The sequence below is a fragment of the Diadema antillarum genome, unplaced genomic scaffold, assembly GCF_040938485.1.
Source record: "Diadema antillarum isolate AM-2024a unplaced genomic scaffold, OU_Dant_1.0 scf00000068, whole genome shotgun sequence".
Classification (NCBI taxonomy): domain Eukaryota; kingdom Metazoa; phylum Echinodermata; class Echinoidea; order Diadematoida; family Diadematidae; genus Diadema; species Diadema antillarum.
The window spans coordinates 367,333-387,029 of NW_027270957.1; the positions used below are offsets into that span (position 1 = coordinate 367,333).

Consider the following 19,697-nt stretch of genomic DNA (forward strand, 5'->3'; position numbering starts at 1 on the left):
CCAGGCTGCCACTTTTTTTATATGACAGCGATGAAGCTTCCCACTTTAAGGTACAATGTAAATCCCTTTGAAAATAGAAGAAAACTGTCACGATTTCTCACATATGCCAACTACTGGGGTCACAACAATTGTGTTAAGTTTGTAGTTACAGATTTATTTCTAAAGGAAAAATGACCAATGGCATACAATTATAGAGTGAGAGCTCCTAACTTGAGAAAAACACAAAACATTGAAAATTTATTATTTTCAAGTATTTCATTTTTGCCAGAAAGAGGAACACATAAACAGGACGATGCTGTGCGATCACAAATCTCCAAAGATGCTTGCAAATGTCTTCTTTAGATTCTTGAACGTGTCCTCTTCCTCTGTGGGGGTCACCCTGGCTGACGAGGAGGCCTGCGATCCCCCGGCAGTGGCGTTCGACGTCGACATCGATGCTAGACTGCCGGCCGCGGAGGATTTGATGCTGTTGGGCGTGAGGTTGTTGGAAACGGGCGGGGCCTTCAGCGGGGTCATGGCAGGGGAGGTGGAGGAAGGGGAGTGGGGGGCGGAGCGGGATGTCAGCATATTGGGACTGGTGCTTAGTAACAGGGAGGAGTTGGACTTGGCACTGGAAGAAACATGGAAGGAAGAGAGAAAGAGAGAGAATTTATGGAAGATGCAGTCATCACAATATTGTCACTTTGCTGATGATGGTATATGAAATCGACTCATTTAAAGGGACTGTACAGTACTGGTTGAGGTAGGGATTCATGTTTTGAACATTTCTAAGTGAGATAATGAAAAGCCTCTTATGAAATATGAAAGAGCGTGTAATTTTAAGAAGGATTTAACATTTATTTGATGAAAATTCGTTTTCAAATGGCTGAGATATCCAAAAAAGTGCTAATAATAAAAGGCGACATGCCTCAACTTTATTAGTATCTCTTTGTTTCACCTTGTTTTTGGATATCTCAGCCATTTCAAAACCGATTTTCATTGAATAAACTTTTGATACCCCTTAGAAGCGCATGCTCTTTGACATCTCATAGAGTGGTTTCTGAATATCTCACAAAACGTTAAAACCTAAATCTTCACCTCGACCAGAACTGTACCCTCCCTTTAACTGATTCGAAATAAAGGAGAAATTTCCTCAAGGTTTTCTCACATTTACCTTTTTGTTTTGCACTCTTGACTTTACAGAGGAGAATGTTGTCAACTATACTTGACAGGGTCTAAACATTTCAATGGCCATTAATATTGCCCAAGAAAAAATGTTATACATGTACCTTTATCATGATTACTTTTTATCAACTATGTAAGTTATTCTGTATGGAGAGCCTAGAGAAATAATGACTACAGAAATATAATTATATATTTCCCCAATTATTTTGCCTGTGGTGAACAACAAGAACAACAACAAAAAGACAGAAAGACAGACAATTCATATCCTGAAGGTATTTGATAAAATGACTGAAAGACAAACAAATCAGTTATAAGATCTTGCTTTTCATATTAAAAAAGATGTATTTCATGCAGACATCTAAGTAATGAAGTTCAAGCGCACATGGTCTTCATTATTATCCCCCCCCCCTTTTACTGCACCCTCTCCAACTAATCCTACAGTAAATTATGTTGTGGACATTAATTTCAACTTCATAAACAATCAACAACACCAATATTTGTCTTGAAAAAAACAACAACAACAACAAAAACCCACCCCAGTTGTTAAATTATAAGGAAGGGGTAAAACAAGAAGGGAAACGCTGAATTTACTTGATGGAGCTGCGGATGAGAGTGGCGTGCATCTTCTGGATGACGAGGTCAGCTATCAACTTCCTGTCCTCCTCCTGATTCTCTCCCATCAAGGACATGGAGGAGTCATTGACCTGGTCATAGGTCAAAGTATGAGAGGTCAGAGGTCACATATATGTGTGTGGATTTAATTCTATAAAATCCTATTCAAATCAACATTCTTCCTTGAAATCATGTATAGAATATTTCACAAGTGGATATCACACATGTATAAAGAAAAAAAATACCGTAAAGATTTGGTAATTCAAAATTTCAAAGTAATTGTCAAATGCAATGAGTATTGTCTGACTTCATAGAAAACCCTGAAATTGAAGAACAGTCAGCTACAGTAGGAATTCATTGCTCAATTATTGCAGCATATCCTAGAAAATTCTCACATGATGTCATAAGAGTAACAAAAATAAATCTTCTCTTGATTACCTAAATTTCAGTCCTTTAAGCCCCTTCTTGATCCCAAGCAACTTTATACCAACACATCAATTATCAAAAACTAAGAGTTGTGAAAAAAAAAACCCTAAATCAAAAACAACATTATAAAAGCAAATTCACCACACTCTGCACTGATAATGCTAGGGCAGCATGCAGTGTAATATAATATAACATTATTCAAGGTTATTGGAACGTGATCTAATGCTACCACTACAACGATCTTGGCCATAGAATCACTGTCATTAATCCGTTGAGGATAACCATGACCTCGTAGATATAGGACCCTGTGCTTACCTCGATGATAAAGTCCTTCCCGTCCTTGGTGTGAATGGCCTCCACTGTGACTATATCCATTCCGCCAAAGAGTGTGGCACATTCATCTACCCACAGTTTGAATCTAGAGGGAGGGAATGAATAGTCATATTTTAATGGTAGATTATGAACCAACAACAACCAACTATATGCTGCTGCTTCATTTACATCACAGGTGTGACTTTGCATCAAAAACTTTCAGAATATCACTCAAGGTTGGTTTCTTCACAGACATGAAAATATTGTATATCCTGGTTCAACTGTATGAAGTTTTTATTTCTTTTAATCATTGGCGAAGTTGTCATTCTTCTTTCCACAAAATATGACGTTTTGGGATATATGATAAAGTGTGTTTAGCAGTTTTTTTCACAGTATATATACATGTATTGTATGTTTACTTAAACTGTGATTTTTCTATACTTTCCACCCATGAGGCATACACACACAAAAAGCCAAAACCAAAACATAACATGAAAACATTGGGACAGTTGTCAAACAGGATCATCAATAGTGTGACTACTTTGGGATAAATATCAAAATATGCTTGATGTAAAATGTACCAAATACACAGTGAATCAGCAAGTTTTAGCAGAGCCTCAACTGCAAAGCCCTTTCAAATAAAAGTGATAATGATACATTTTGAATTTTTCTATCACCAATGACAGCTGGTCACAAATATCAAAGTTTAATGTTACATATATCGCTATAAAGTTGAGGATCTTCACAAATCTGACTTTAGTTGAAGAAGAAAATTGTTCATGTTGAAAAATTGTGGGTGATACACATTATCTGCTCTCTGATTGTTCATATCGAAAGAAAAAGTGAAAATAAAGGAGCAGAACCCACGCATAAAGAAAAATGGAACATTTGGATAGAGAATAAACAAGAGGTGAGCAGAACAGACTTTGTAGGAAGCAAAGCAATGGGATATTATACAAATGTGACCCACTACAACAAAAGGATCCGAAAGTCGGGTGATGAAAATTTTATGAAAATGGCATGACATTATTCCCTTACTCTTCTACTTTAATTTCATATATAGCACAACTCATAAAAGTGCTCGGTTACGGAGATATCGATGATTTTGTTAGCGCATGTCAAGTGGTTGAGGAAATCAGAGTTTCGAGAAAAATGCCTCCAAAGTTTTTCCTTCCGACGCTATCATGATCAAGGGGAGGTGAGACAGTTTTCACTGCTTGACAATAGAAGGTATGCTCCTAGCGACCTCCTCGATGTTCATTCAAGCTTAGTGCCAGCGCTCTACGTGCAACCAATCAGTAATCATGATGCCACGCACTGACCAATAAGATCACTCCCTCGTTGCTAAGGGTGGAGTCTAGCTGCGGCGCTAAATCCAAATCTTTGGACACGTTTCTGTTACGTTGAAAGTCGGAAAATCATGGCTCAGAAAAATGCTGATTTCTTGCCTTTCCTTTCAAAATCAAGCTTCGAAACTTTGGCAGATGATAGACAAAACATTGGACTGCAAAATTATGCCAAAAACAGAAATCTGATTGTTTTGACCAATTTTGATGATGTGACTTTAAACTCGATTTTCTCGGCTCAGCCGTCAGCGACTTTAGGATCCTTTTGTTGTAGCGGGTCACAAATATTCCCCTTTAGAGGTGTAACATAACACTTCACATCCCTGTGGGAGTTATATTTTCTCCAAGGGAATATATTCTCCCGCAGAGCACAGCGTTGAAAGATATTTTTGTCTTCAGGGGACAATATAACCCACATTTGACTGTTTAGTAGTGTTACATTTAAAATGATAGACAAAGAAACAATTCTTTGCTGGTCTACATAAACACACATTATTTCATTCTAGCCCTGTCAGTACATTGCCAAATTCTGGAATTATGTTACCTGATGTGACATCACTGCTGGCAATATAACAATTTTGATCACAGCTGCATTAGTTGTGTGATTACACTATGACCATTACTGACCACTACTTGTTTAGACCATTTAAAATAAACATTTTATTTGGTACTAAGACCGAGAGTTAATTTTATCTGGAATGTTTATGTAACTTTCTTTCACTTCATGTTGCATTTTTTGGTAAAAATATGACTGTAAATTATGCTTTCTTTCTTTTTTTTTTTACAATAGAAAAATGACATCTCTTTATTATCAGGCTCAACTAGTCCTTCACCGACGTGTCATGAAAACAAAAGAAAGCATCAAAGTAAGACTGAGAGGGAGAACGTGCAGTGAACAGAATGGCAGACTGCAAGGTGTAGTAGTAAGTCGTGGCATGCGTCCAAGCTGCGTACATCAAGGGACGGTCTAAGATAATGGGTAGGATTCTGTCATTATCCTAGAAGCGCTCGGAGTGGATGGACCCTGGACGGCCACGCTGGCAGTGAGCCAGTCGTACGTTTTGACGAGGGACGCAATATCAAGGGACCATTGGAGAAGACTAAGACAGACCAGAGAGATGAGAAAGAAAGAGAGCGAGCGAGAGAGAGCAGAGTAAAAAGAAAAGAAATGGAAGATCGCTCCTGCTGACTGCATCTGGATCTACAAATAAAGGAGAGCTATTTCATATCTTTGATTTAACTTGCTCTGAACAGGCAAGGTAGTACTACAAAAAGTGACAGAAAGCGAGAGCAGAAAGGCAAGATGTTCCAAATGTCAAGTTTCACATCACATCGCCAAAGAATGTTTAAGCTTAAATGTGTACACTTCACATGGTCAAACTTGTCAGCTGTAACTACAACAAATGTGAGAGTCCTGAAAACACCACAGCTTATTAGATGTGGCAAGTGTACATTTTGTAAAGAAGCATAATTAGTGATGAAAGGCATTATGTTGGAGCAAATGCAAATTGTCAAAAAATGTTCTGACTGTCGCAGAAGGTTTAAAGTAACAAGCTAGATGATTTTGATGGTAGATATTCAAGAATATCTGCTGAACACACCTAAAGAAGCAAAAAGTTGTGAGAAACCTACAAGTGATTGGTTGTCTACATGTATAAAAAAAAAAAAAATCCCCCAAAGAATACCTGATAAGAAGCGATAGTGAACAATGGGCAGCTGTGTATACTGTCCTTCATCTTTATGGTACCACAGAGAAAGAGAAATGAAGACAAACAAAATGAAAGATGGACAGAAAAAAAGGAGAAGAGCGAAGGATAGAGAGAAAAAATGGGTGAAAGGTTGACAAGAGATCATGTTGAAATAGTAAAGGATGGAGGTGGGTAATTGTGGATTCTGTATCTTATGAACAGGACTAGAAATCTCAAGGGGGACGGGGGACTTGTGTCGCTGTATGACTCAACCATTCTCAGCAGGTTGCACACCTAGTACCGCGCAGTGCTTGGTCGGGGACAGAAGGGCAGAGTAGCCTACAAAATGACTCAGAGATGGTAAATTAACACCCGCCAGTAGGCGGTCTAAATTTTGCTCTCTGAATAACACTTTCTGTAATCACTCGCACACTTGTAATTCGATAGTGACAGGCGATAATATATGCCGTGTTGCGCCACAGTGATGCGTCACAGCTAGACGTCTATGTATTATTTTGGGAAACTATTCTTAAAATATCACAATGCTTTGTTTCTTTTTTTTATATCTGAAAAAGTTGATTTTGTATACAAAAGTAAGCATTTAAACAGAACTCACATGAAGATACACTGTATGACTAATAGAGATTAACATATTTGAAATTGTTCTACAAGATTTACCAAAACTTCTCAAACACAGCCCACACCCATACATACCCATAGGAGCAAATGACATGTGCTAGCTTTTGGTAACTTTTTTGGGAATGACGCTTAGTCAAAGTTCGGCAAAGAAAATGACCGAGAGACCTGCACATAGCACTCCTTGTAAAGTGAGATAGAAATATGAATCAAAATACGATTAAAAAACAACTTTTCACCTGCAATGACTTGCATGCTATCATTAAAGAATTATGGACAGTCATCAAAACTATGTGGAAAATAATCTTGACTTGTTCCCTGCAAGATTTCCAAATTCCAATACACTTTGCACAGTGTCACCCAGGTTTTATACTTCAATGGACTATTACATAACCATGATTGAACTTTCACCCTCAAACAAAGTTTTAAAGGACAGGTTCACCTTCATAAACATAAGGATTGGGAAAATGCAGCAATATAAGTAGAACACATCAGTGAAAGTTTGAGGAAAATTGGACAATCGATGCAAAAGTTATGAATTTTTAAAATTTTTGTGTTAGAACCGCTGGATGAGGAGACTACTGCAGCTTGTGAGTCATATGCGTACAACAGTATAAAGAAAATGTAAAGAAAATTCAACATATTTTCGCTTTTTTTCGCATAATAAAAGACCACTTGACTTGTCTCTTTCTAAAGGCAGGGGGAATAATATTATCCACAACATATGTCGGTAACGAGTCAAGGGAATGTGTACTTTTTTTCAAAAGATGAAATTTTGTGAAACTCTCTTTATATTTTCCTTATATTGTTGTACGCATGTGACATCTGAGTTATTCATACACTGCAGTAGTCTTCTCATCCAGCGGTTACTGCACAAAAACTTCAAAAATTCATAACTTTTGAACGGATTGTCCGATTTTCCTCAAACTTTCAATGATGTGTTCTACTAATATTGCTACGATCGCTCAATCCTTATGTTTATGAAGGTGAACTTGTCCTTTAACTGCTAGACATGGATGCAATCCCAGTGGCTAATGACAAAAAAAAAGAATCAGTTTACAGTGAATGCGCAGAAAAAAGTCACATGAAAAATACAAGCATATACAAAAATATGTCAGCCATTTTTTTTTCTTTTTTGTCATAGTGTGTCATTTTCTGTTTCTACTGTACAGAGAGTAGCGATCGTTTTTATCCCTCTGCCTAAAATCACAGACAAGTATAAGCTTACTTTACCCGTGTTGCATCTGATAGTTTGTGACACTGGTGTCGTCCTCTCTGTAAGTAATTTAATATCAGACCTAGATGTCTGAACCATAGTTTTTAGAAGTGCTAGTCTTTAGTCTAACTCCATGTCTGTTGGGTCGTCAGAAGAAGAACAACAGTGGGGTCATGGAAAGGTCATCATGTGGCTGGAATTACACAACTTACTGGCTGTCTGGTCTTACGCTTGTTGATGACACATAGACAGGCGAGATAATTTGCTGGCTTATTGAATGTGACTGCCGCGACAAACCGTCAAAAGGTCACATGGGAAAATGCTAAGTAAATGGGCAAACATTCAATCAGGGTATGGACTTCATATTTTTCCAAATATTTGATGAGTATTTTTTTTTCTGTGTGTGTGAAATCACCTGTTTCATATTCTATAACTTTTAAAGATGGGCTTTTTTTTTTAATTTTAAGAAACATCGTTTGAATATTTCCTAGGGATTTCTTTTCTTTTGTTTTCAAATCATCATAACCCCAGTCAATAGAAAAAGGGAATCTCTCAGACAGTGAGAAAGCCCCTTTGAGGAATGCCCAGAAAATTTAACCCGTTGAGGACGGACTAATTTTGCTGCAACATGCATTTCCCATTGACACCTGCCCGAGTATACTCGGGACTCATCCTCAGCGGGTTAATGTAATAGCAGCAAATGTATGCCTAATGTTAACACTATTTTTAAATATATCTATCCCTTCTGAAAAGCAAGCTAATGATTTCCCATCAAAGATATAATAGACACTGCATTTGTGTCACAGCTGGCAATACCTTATTTGTGTTGTTAATGTCACAAATCTCTGTTGGGACACAAAAGTTGCAAAAATAAAACCTAAATGCAGTGATGAGGAAGACATAACACTTACCTGTCTGTCATAGCGATCTGTTCAACCACAGATGATCCTGTGTTTGCCTTCCAGTTGCCAGATATGGAGGTCCTCCTGGATTTGACAAGAAATTAAATGTTACATGAAACGTTTTTTAATTGAAAAACTTTGAACAGCAAGGTCCAAAATGCAGTTGCGGTTCATTATTCCAAAAGTTCATTCAGCCAAACTGAAATAAGTGTTGTTATTCCAAAAGTTTGTTAATTTGAAAGTAAAAAAGTTTGTAAATCAAAAGGCTTGTTAGCACCTTTCTTATTCATTCATTTATTCATTTTTCATTTTATTATTTACAAACCATACTTCATTTTTGTATTAAAAAACCTTTGGAATAATGAAGCTTATAATGATTATATATGTATATATATTTTTTAATGAATCTTTTTTTTTATTTTTAACCCATTGAGGATGGGCTGGTTTTACTACAACACACAGTTCCCATAGACACTTGCCCAAGTATACTTGGGACTCATCCTCAACGGGTTAAAATTCAACCCCCACTGAAGTAAGTAATTTATTAAAGCACACAACTAAAACACATTATATTCATTTGGTATGATCAAATGTTCTGTGGCAGAAAGTTTCACTTTCAAGACAGCATGTTCTAGATTCATTCTCCTTGTCTTGGTATTGTGTTGAAGACACATGCTTCTTGTCATCTTTTTCTCTTGAGACCATGACCCTGTGGGGACCCTGACAACCGATGACACCTAATTCTTTGTTTCATTCTCCTTTTACAGAAGTAATCCAGCCTTTCTGTTGTCAGTTTATAATTCTTTTCCTGCTTTCCCCTTCCTCTTGTGTTAGTTTGTAATTCTGAATGTCAAGTTCAATCTCTTCTTTTCCTTCAAGCTTCTCATTTCTCATTGCATGAACTTTGAACTTGCAACGTTGTATCTTCAATCATTCTGTGTTCATCTTTCTATTTTTTTTCCTAAAATGCTTGTTACAGCTAGATGTGTGTAGTGTTGTTTTTTCCATGTAAAGGTTGACTGAGGTATATGGAAGATTATGTTAATTTTCATTTCATAGACCAGAGAATAAAAATTGCAACCAAAGATGAATTGATAGACACAAAATATAGATAAAGTGATGAATAATAAATCAATATAGGGGAGGGAGGAGAGAGGAAACCCCTTTTATCCAGATGCATACAAGCATACTAACATAACTGGCAACATTGCACAGTAATCAAGTATTTCACAATGACTTGCATTAATGAAAGTAGCACCTTGCATATCCTCAATTTCATTAAAATGCATCTACAGATCTCTACTTGAGGTGGTGTAAAGAATCAAACAGGTATCTGCTAAAGTCCTTCATTTAACAATCTCCTCACTAGGCAACATGAAGTGGCAAGTGTTTTGCAAGTTGACCATTCCAGAAACAAATTCATATTGCCCTTGAGGTGAAATTAATACCATTTTCCACTTGATACTTAGTTGTGATCTGAATGATGTTCATGGAGTGAGTTGGGTTTCAATGTTCCTACGAACTGTCTGATTGGGAAGAAGTTTACCCTGCCCTACAAAGCAGATCTACTCAGCTTCAACATGACGCAGATCTACGCAGAAAATCTGGGGCATGCAGCTATCTGGTGAACAGGAGCCAGATTTATGCGGGCTGTCTTGTCAGCCAGCCGCCCACCTGAAGGTGATCTTGATGCAGACTGTTCCTGACAGGCCTGTCGAGGGAGCTGTTCATGTTTGATTACCCGACTCGGAGTCTAATTGACTATTTAGTGTGTCGTAAGTTGAAGGACACCGGCGAGCTTGCTGTCATGGTGGATCTATCACTCAAGCTACACACCCATCGTTAATTATCACCTGGCATATTTCCAGGAACACAAATTAAATTACAAAACCCTATAACTATCGACATTACGATACTTTAAAAAACAACAACAAACAAACAAACAAATAACCCAGATTTTATCATCATTATTTTTTTGTGTGACAGGTATAACTGTAATGAATATGTTGTCAGCTGAGAACCAGAAGGGTGCCATTGTATTCTCAGATTTGAGAGTAAATAAAAGCGAAACAATCAATTTCCACGAAATAAAAAGTTTATTCGATCAAAAGTGGGCAGATTTATTAGCATTGTTTCAAATATACGGTAATATAGCACCCTTGTCGTTTAAATTTGTAACATTTTATTGAAGATGAAAATAATTCAAAATTGACCCCATAGTGTAGAGGAGATCGAGCTCTACAATATGATATCAATAATTCAATAGCCTCAAAACTGCAGTAAAGCCCTTCTGGTTCTCAGCCAATGATGCATCCAGTAAAATAAATCACTGATAAAATTGTAAACCATATGACTTTCACAATATTTCCAAGAACAGTTTCAAGAAGTGGCACAAGCCTCTTGAGATGCACCCACCCCCCCCCCTCCCAAAAAAGAAAGAAAGAAAGAAAGAAACAAATGACGAAACTTAATAAATGTTCCTTTTTTTTCTGGACACATTGTTTAGACAATATGCATCCTGTGCAGTGAATCACTGCTGAAGATATTATCAAAGTAGATTTCCAAAGATTCTGTGGTAAGAATTCTTGGAAATATTCAAAACTTTGTCTTCTCACTTTAATCCTCTGATGAAAACCTCATTCAGTCAGTGATTCACATCTAAACACTCAAATAACTGGATTAAACTGGATTAACATTTCAGAAAGAAGGAATCAATCTAAAACAATATCCCACAAAGGCAGCATGAAGTTTGGCATAAATTTAAACAGTCTAAAGTAATTTTGCAGATATGCTGAAAAAAGAAGCTGAAGAAGTCTAAATGTACATTTATTGAGTATTTCAAAAGTTCTTCTCTTGGGAAGATTTTTTCTTTTTCAAAGGCAACCTATAACTGGCCCTTGACAACTGTGTGACATCTGTCTTCATGGTACGATGTACAAGGTTTTGTTATTTTCTTATTGCAATGTAATTGAGAAACAATGGATGATTCAACACTCCCCTCATTATCTCATCTAAACATTTCAGGTCCAATTATGCCCGAGTGATGTCGACGCGGCCTCTCTGAGTCGGGATCTGTCCTTTGGGGGAAAGAGATGTCTCCTCCATATGCCCCAAAGTGGGTGAATTCACTTAACTTTGAGCTCATTGCAGTAAAAAGTAAGATGTAAGGCTACATGGCTACCCATTGCAATCGCATACTGTGCCAGGTGTTCTTGTCAAAATTGCTTAACCCGTTGAGGACGAGTCCCGAGTATACTCGGGCAGGTGTCTATGGGAAATGCGTGCTGTAGCAAAATCAAACCGTCCTCAACGGGTTAATCACCGCAAGCATTGTCTAGCTAGGACATGCAGATTTATATGACAGTTGATTTCTGCACAATATTTCTTCTGATATGTCAGGGGAGATGAATTCATTGCTTATGAGTTTCCCATATTTGCATCTACCTGTCAGCCAAAGAATAACCGAGACAAGTCTGCAATATGAAGAACTGTAGTTTTTTATGAAGAACATTGCCGCGACATCCAAGACGTCTTCTCAATTGCAGAGATGTCTCTGGGACCTCTCGAGTAGGTTGCATATTGATTTGTTCAAGAATGCAAAGAAGTCTCTGAGACCTCGCTGACAAGTCTCCACAACATGGCCACAACTGAGGATACATCTTGGAGACATCTCTAAGACCAGCTGGAGACTGTAAAATGTCTCCAAAAAAATCAAACATGTTTGATTCTCTTGTGACTACCCGGAGACCAGACTAGTCTCCAAGAGACGTTACGAAGACGTCTCCATGATCACTACTTGACCAGCGAGACTCGAGTCACCACCAGGTCACCGCCATGTTGTCTTCAAGCCAATGCGATACCCACTTTACCCTTCAAGTCCCATAACTACATATCTGTGGTTTGGTGAAGGAGCTGAAGGACTGGTTCAAATTGGTTCAGGAGCTTGTAGAATGATAAACACATGCAAATAAAAATGATGATAAAAAATTCATTCAACCAGCATGCTGCCTCCTCTTCTGCCAGAAACTTGTCAAGATTTATGTACAGATTCAGAGAAAAGCAATGAATAGCACACTAATCATTTAACCTAGATACCTCTACTCTACTTTGGCAGAGATTTAGTGTCAGACCTGACCAGCAGACTAGCGGTTGTGTACATGAAATGGCAGGACTGGAGATTCAATGACATTTCATAAGGTCTGTTTACTTTGTTTAACTCTTTATGTGCCATGGTGTAAACTCCTGCATGTGTGCCACATTATTCTGAGACAGAAATGTAGTCATGCTTTGGAAAAACATTCTGTTTTTCAAATCTATGTATCTTTTGTATATTTGTGTTACCCTGTACATGTGATGAGCAAAGTTGTGAAGAAAATGCAGAGCTTTGCTTTAATGTACATTGCACGACAAATCTAGTAGCTACAAAATTGTAAAGGCATGACTTATGCACACAAAACAGCGACAGAAACTTAGAATTTACTCTCAAATCCAGTGAGGAACACCACTTGATAGTCAATCACCACATAAAATGCAATTAGCTACATGTGACAGGAAAAGAAGGGTGAGAAACTCTTTCATTGCACTGTGGCATTTTGCGATTTATGGATCGGTTTGGGCAGGTTTGTGCATTTGAGCAGAATATGCGAACGTCATCGACTGAGTCAGGCGTGCGAATATGGCACATAAAGAGTTAAAAGAGAGTTGAGTTTCACACTAACGGTTTCCTTGTTATAATGTTAATCAAAGATGCACTTTTCACAAACTCTACTGATCACTCTCATGTGATGATTTTTATTTTGGTTGTCAATAATGACTCAGAAATTACCCACTGTGATCATGATTCTGCCATCATGATTACATCGAGGAATTCATAATAAAAGCCCAGGACCACAGTGTGGCTGTCTTCATGTGCAACGGAATTGATAGCATCTCGCAGACAAACAAAAATACAACATTCAGGAATAATCACAGCATGAATAGAAATGACGCAGCATCTGATTCATTGTCATAAAAATAAAAATTTTTCCCCACAGAGTAATTGAATGATAACATATAGATGAGGATGATGCAGAAAAAAAAAATATTGCAAAATCAGAAGAGAAAAAAAGGTTAGGCCCTATCAATACTGCAAGGGCCAGTGCTTGTGAAAGTGCTAGACAACTGCATCAAATGCCACACTCAAAACAATGCCAGAAAAATTGCTGACCAGGGTGAGATTATTTCCTTTTTTTTTTATCTTGCATGAAGTTTGCGATGGCATTTTGCAATGACAATGCTGGGGGCAGAGAAATCTTAATGTTTGCCACTTATTTTCCACCTGATGCATGGATTCTTCCCCGTGGCAACGCCACTCAGACTGTTGTTGCATCATAGCTATAACTGTGTGCGGCAGACTGATGGAAAGCAAACTGTACATTATAGTGGCAAAATACATACAAACAAACAAACTTGTGCTATTAAAAGTAGTAGTGCTGCAACTGTGCAAATTTTCTTTGCAGTGCAACTGGAAAACTTAAACATTTCAATTTTAAATGTTGCAATATTTCCCCGACGCAAATGGGCCTCCAACATTTCTATTCCCTGCCTCTCCTAACTCCTACATTTCACCCATCCCTCCTCACACAAGGAAAGAGAACACAGGATGTAATGGTGTGATGAGCTCAATTGGGTCCGATGTATTCCAGCAGTGAGATGTAAGTGGACAAGAAAAAAAGATGCAACTCTTGTTTCCAATGAAATTACATTACAGCTCACTGTTTTCATGTTTGGCAGTTGCCATGGACATAAAACTTCATTGGCACCAACAGACAACCTTAGCCAGAAAAAGAATTGGCCTCATCGGCAGAGCTGGAACCACCGTGGAAAAAAATAAAGGGGAAGTAGGAGAAAGAGAAGTGGAGCAAAACCTGTGTGTAAAGACCATCTAAAGGAGATATAAACAGTGGTCTCTGTGAGCAGGTAGTCCTTATAAGAGTACCAAAGTGTGATATCATAGCCATTCGTTGCCACGGAAACTGGTTCTAAGCAACCTCACTGACCCTATGCTCTAAACCATGCTCGCACCTGCCTCTAACCAAAGCAATAACAAAAGACTGTAACATCATCACTTCAATCACTCTATAGACAGGTTCCTTACCATGCAAAATGATTTGAAGGGGGACACAATTATGTAGTGGTCTGACTGGACAGGCATTTTTTTTTTAACTGACAGGTGGTTACTGAAGCATCTTTTACTGTACACATCATGCAAAATGTGAAATTTTTATAATCCATGCTGTCTTGAGTATCCCCTCGTACTTCTTACCAATTCTGCAAGCCTACTGTTTAAAGATGATAAAGACCTCAGGGTTCATAATGATAATGAGTGAGAACTTTGACTGTATGGTGATGCAAATTCTCTTCTTGAAGCTATAGAAAGGCACTGTAAACTCCAGAGCAAAGCAATAATGGGCTAGGTATCTGAATTGGTACTTTAGAAATCAACACATAAATCTGATGGCTACTGTTGCTACCTTTTCCATTTTTGTTATCATCGTTGTTGCAACCATACAAGTTTTCTGTTGTCTCATTTCTGGCAAAAAAGTTAAACATAACACTTTCATACTTGGAGGGATCTACCAGCTCATATTAGCAGCAATTCCTTATGGTCCTTCCCCTCTGACTTACGTCTTTCTTGCTCAAACCTGAGTAACATGTATCTGAGCATCGCACAGGTGAAGGAAAGTGACCTACCGTCTACGAACTGGGCTACTGTACGTGGCCCCCGTGCATCACAGAGAAAGAGTGGGGGGGGGGGGGGGGGGAGAGAGATCGAGAGATGGCAGAGACGAAACTTGTCGGTCCCTGGGAAACTTGTCGAGAGAAGAGGGTTCCTAATTAGATGAGAGGGGTGTAGATGCTCATCCCCTGGCCACCTGCAGCAGGGTTTCACTCATCGTGAATTAACACCCAGCTATTGTCTGACCTTGTCCAGGTGAGAAGAAGTACGGGGGGGGGGGGGGGGGGGGGGGGGGGAAGGGGGGGATCCCCAGATATTTCACAATGATGATAGGGCAATATACATCATACAGAAGGAATAAAAGATGTGAGAGAATGGGAAAGAGAGAGAGGGAGGGAGAATGGGAAAGAGAGAGAGGGAATGAGAATGGAAATTCTTGATATTTTACAATGATGACTGGGACATACTTCATCAAGAAGGATGGAGAGTGTGAGAGAATGAGAAAAAAGGGGAAGTAAAAAAAAAAATAAAGGGAGAGAGAACAGCAGGTATATAAAAAAAATGACGGACTGCGTTACAAATAAAGAGAAGAAAAGACAGACAGAAATTGGAAGAGAGAGAGAGAAAGGGAGAGTGAGCCACACATACAAACCTTCTGCTAGGGTTGATTCAACGAAATGAAGGGGCGGGGTGCCAACTACACCCATACAGTACCTGGGAATAATCCAACGCCCAAACTGCAGTTTGTTTATGGGAGTTGACGACGGGCGGATTATGAATTCATGGGCATACATCACATGCTGACAATCATTAAGAAGGTACGCACATCCTCTAATCTCGAAAAAAAAAACTGAAGTAAAAAAAAAAAACTGTGAGGGAAATTTACAAATATGCTTGATATATGGCTGTCACAACAGGTTACAATGCATGATTGATTTCAGTGTTTTGATATTTTTCCCTCATTTTTGTATCATCTGGCAAATTGCATCAATTTATTTCTTCCTTTGCCCTGATTATCCATGCTTTCTGCAATTATCAGATTAGAATTTTCGTGTGGCAAGAGAGGATTATTTTTTAAAAAAGCAACGAAAAGAAAACAGAAGATTGGAGACAATTGAAAGGAAAATTGATGAATGTGACAAAAATCATGACTGAATGTGGTCATACCATCAAAACAACATGTCATGGGGGAAAATGAACTAAAAAACAGTTTGCATTATATACATATGTGTACCTTTTTCTTTCTTTATCTACCTGCACCTGTGTTCCCCTTTTAATAAGCCTGTTTCTTTTTATCCGGGAAACCATAATCTCTAGTTGTTTGATTCCTTTTCCTGTCATTAAATCACAGGTAGCTTATATTGCTCATCATTCGAACATAAGGAAATGTCTTGAATCAAAGCTGTAACATACACCATACTGAAACAATGAAAACATTTAAAACTACAACACATCTGATCTTACCGCATGTTTATTTTTCACATATGTGTTATGCCACAATCAAAGAAGCAAGATTCACTTTTCCCAATAAAAAACTGGTGAGACTTAAGAGACTGGATTGCTGTTTATCACTATTATCATAATTTACAGTGATATAGGAAGCAGGGTGTATATATTCTATACAGCTGAATTGCATTACAGTTTCATTTTCCCTTCTCATTGAATGCAAAAATTTTCCGCTCACAATGCTATCAGTATGATAGCATGAAAACCAGCAACTTACCCAGTACTGCTCAGGTACAGTATTCTGAACAGCCTTTTCCAAGCCTTAGTCACTGAAAACCACAAGATTCTCAAAACATAAGCTCGCCTGTTGTGGCATATGGGATAGACCTTGAATTGGTCTATGGATTATTGTTCAGAACAACAACAGTGTACTGTCCCCCAAAGATAGAGCCTTGTATCGGCTTACAGCTAAGTGTATGTGCCGTATTGATCGGGATCTTTCTTTCATCATCCTAATGATTAATTTTTAAGATAGTTGTCACAAACTAGATACATGACTCATTAATGATTCCAATGTTGTCGTTGTTTTATCCTGTGGTGGTCATAAGAAGTCAAGTAACATGATAATTCTGTACAGAGAAATAAACCTGGCAAATAACAATAGTTTGAATACAATGTGTTATGACTACCTAAAAGCTAGCTATCTTGCAAGCTCATTACATCCACTGTCTTATGACATACTGATGTGGTAATAATTTTTCAGATGATATTTGAATCTGTTTCAGGGAGCGATTACTACAAAACTTCTTTTTCTGAAACAAAAAATGTCGCTCCTTTGTTTTTCCTTTAATCTTCATGGCATTGAAGGAACAGCCGACTGTTAGTGCTTTCTTCGTAAGATGTGAACACATGCCACAATATTGGAGTCAAGGGCAAAGTAAATATGGTAAACAAGCATGATGTGGGCAACTGTTGATTTTATTCCTATTTCATTGTTTTCTAACACAGCAACAGGTATAAACACGCATCATCCAAAATGAATCAGCATAGTCTTAATTCAGGGAGATGTATGAAATGTTGCACTGAAGTCATTAGTAGCTACTGAAATAATTATGTACTTTTGCTATCTACAATGTCCTTATGATGATAAATTTTGCATCATACTTTGCTGTTTCGAAGTCACCTTTCATTGGGTACATGATTCTGTATCAAACTATGATACTTCTTTGACACATCAATACTGTCCTGCAAGATTTGTGCAATCTTCAAACATACACACGTGAAGGTTTCTTGACGTAGGCCTACTGAAAAGCACAACTTCATGGGGGGGGGGGGGGTAGCTGTAGGAATAAAGCCTTGATGCATCCTGGAATCTTGCTCCTAAGTGGAATTCCCCTTCAAATTTCAAAATTTCTTTTTAAGATCTGCTCTAAAGGCATACTCGTATCTGTTCCTTCTTGCCATTGTGCAGATTCATACTGTTTCTCTGTCTCTTCATGTTCTTTTTTTTTAGCTGTATGTAGATATTTCATGCTGTACCTCAGCATCTGGCCAGATGGAGTTGATGATTAATGAATTTTCACAAGTACTATTTCTTAACACATTCAGGACGGACTGATTTTGCTACAACACGCATTTCCCATAGACACTTGCCCGAGTATACTCGGGACTCGTCCTCAACAGGTTAACAGCCTTATTACTAGCATAATTATATCTGGGGAGTGCTGACGGTATGCTATGGGTACAGACTGGATAAGCAACATAATATTATCTGGTGAATTGCACTGATACTATTTATGACCACAACTGAACAGGAGCGCTAATCCGATCCATCAACATAGTAGGCCTATATGCTTACAGAGCTGAAAGAGAGATCATGCTACAATCCTGAATGGGATATATATGACTTCTTTTTTTTTTTGCAGCCACCGTGTACGTTTACACACGTGGTTAAAAAGCCACGATCGCAGGGTTAATCTAGGATCTGCTTCCGCTCAAATGTCTAGGGCATGTCTGATTCCCAACTGCCCGGGACCTGAGCTTCGGGCATCTTGTTAAACATCGTCAGCGTTACCTGTGGCAGGATCTCATAATGCCACGGTTCCTCCTGTGTTTCTTCATACGTGAATCTTTGTAGCAGACGATCAACAGACACCATGGGAGTGACCCCCTAATGAACTCCCCCTTTTTCAGTAAAACAGGTCTCTCCAGAGCACAAGGAACAGCCAAACAAAGTCTAGTCTTTGCATCCAGGTACTAACTCTCTTCAATAGCATTCAAAAAAATATTTGATGCACTGTTGCCATTTTTTGCCATATACTGATTGTGATCAAACTCATGTTGTTTAATCTGTTGAGGACGGACTGATTTTGCTACAACATGCATTTCCCATAGACACCTGCTCGAGTATACTCGGGACTCATCCTCAATGGGTTAAAGGTGAATATGCAAACCTAAGATTGGCAGTTCTTTACATTGCCACATTCAATGAACAAATCTACTCCTTAATTTCCACATGCCACCATACTTTATAATGTCAGTTTGTTTCTTGCACTTCAGTACAGTAGTTTCCACCTGTAGTTACTCATAATTTTTTTTCCCACTAACAGTCTTCCCACTAACCGTCTCAGAAAATTGAGATATTGGAACTCTTCATCTTTTTTTAAATAAAAGAAATCCTGTCACTCGTGACAACAGTCTTGAGCCTGCTTTTAAATTAGTCATACTCAGCTATACCCCTAGATAATCATATGGAGTGGTGGGTGAACTATGACCTCATTCAATCAAGTGGAACTGAGAATGATTTACTGAAATATGTCTGGCAGAAAGGTGCCAATAACTTGAAATAAACTTTTCTGTGACATTTGATTAACTGCATGCAGACAACCTGTGTTCCTTCCTAAAATGACTCAAAGAAAATCAAATAAAACAACAACACATACCATTTATGGTCTTAGTTTCCTTTGATCATGTCTATGAACAATGTATGTGGCTAATTCCATATCTCTTCAAATGTAAACTGTAAAAATGGTTATGTTTTTCATAATGTCCGATAATCATACATGTACTTTAGGATTTAACTACCCTCTGTCTTTGATATTACTGTTGCCACAAAACTTTGCTATTTGCTAGTTTGGCATTTGGTGTGCATATTTTACTTTTTCTTTATGGAAGTTTCGGAAGGGTGCAGAAATTCTTTATCCATTCTTACATCATTACACTTAAGAGGTC

At 38.1% G+C, this 19,697-nt stretch overlaps 1 protein-coding gene across 1 annotated transcript in view; it reads right to left on the reverse strand.

The window, feature by feature from the left end:
* Window positions 1-303: 303 nt before the first annotated feature.
* Window positions 304-19,697, reverse strand: part of LOC139716637 (synapsin-like) — a 38,425-nt gene continuing 19,031 nt past the window's right edge. Inside the window, exons 4-7 of the mRNA XM_071628165.1 lie at window positions 8,312-8,386; window positions 2,518-2,620; window positions 1,756-1,868; window positions 304-610 (exon numbers count right to left, since the gene is read on the reverse strand). Coding sequence (XP_071484266.1) covers window positions 304-610; window positions 1,756-1,868; window positions 2,518-2,620; window positions 8,312-8,386 — 598 coding nt within the window. The remainder of the gene's footprint in view (window positions 611-1,755; window positions 1,869-2,517; window positions 2,621-8,311; window positions 8,387-19,697) is intronic.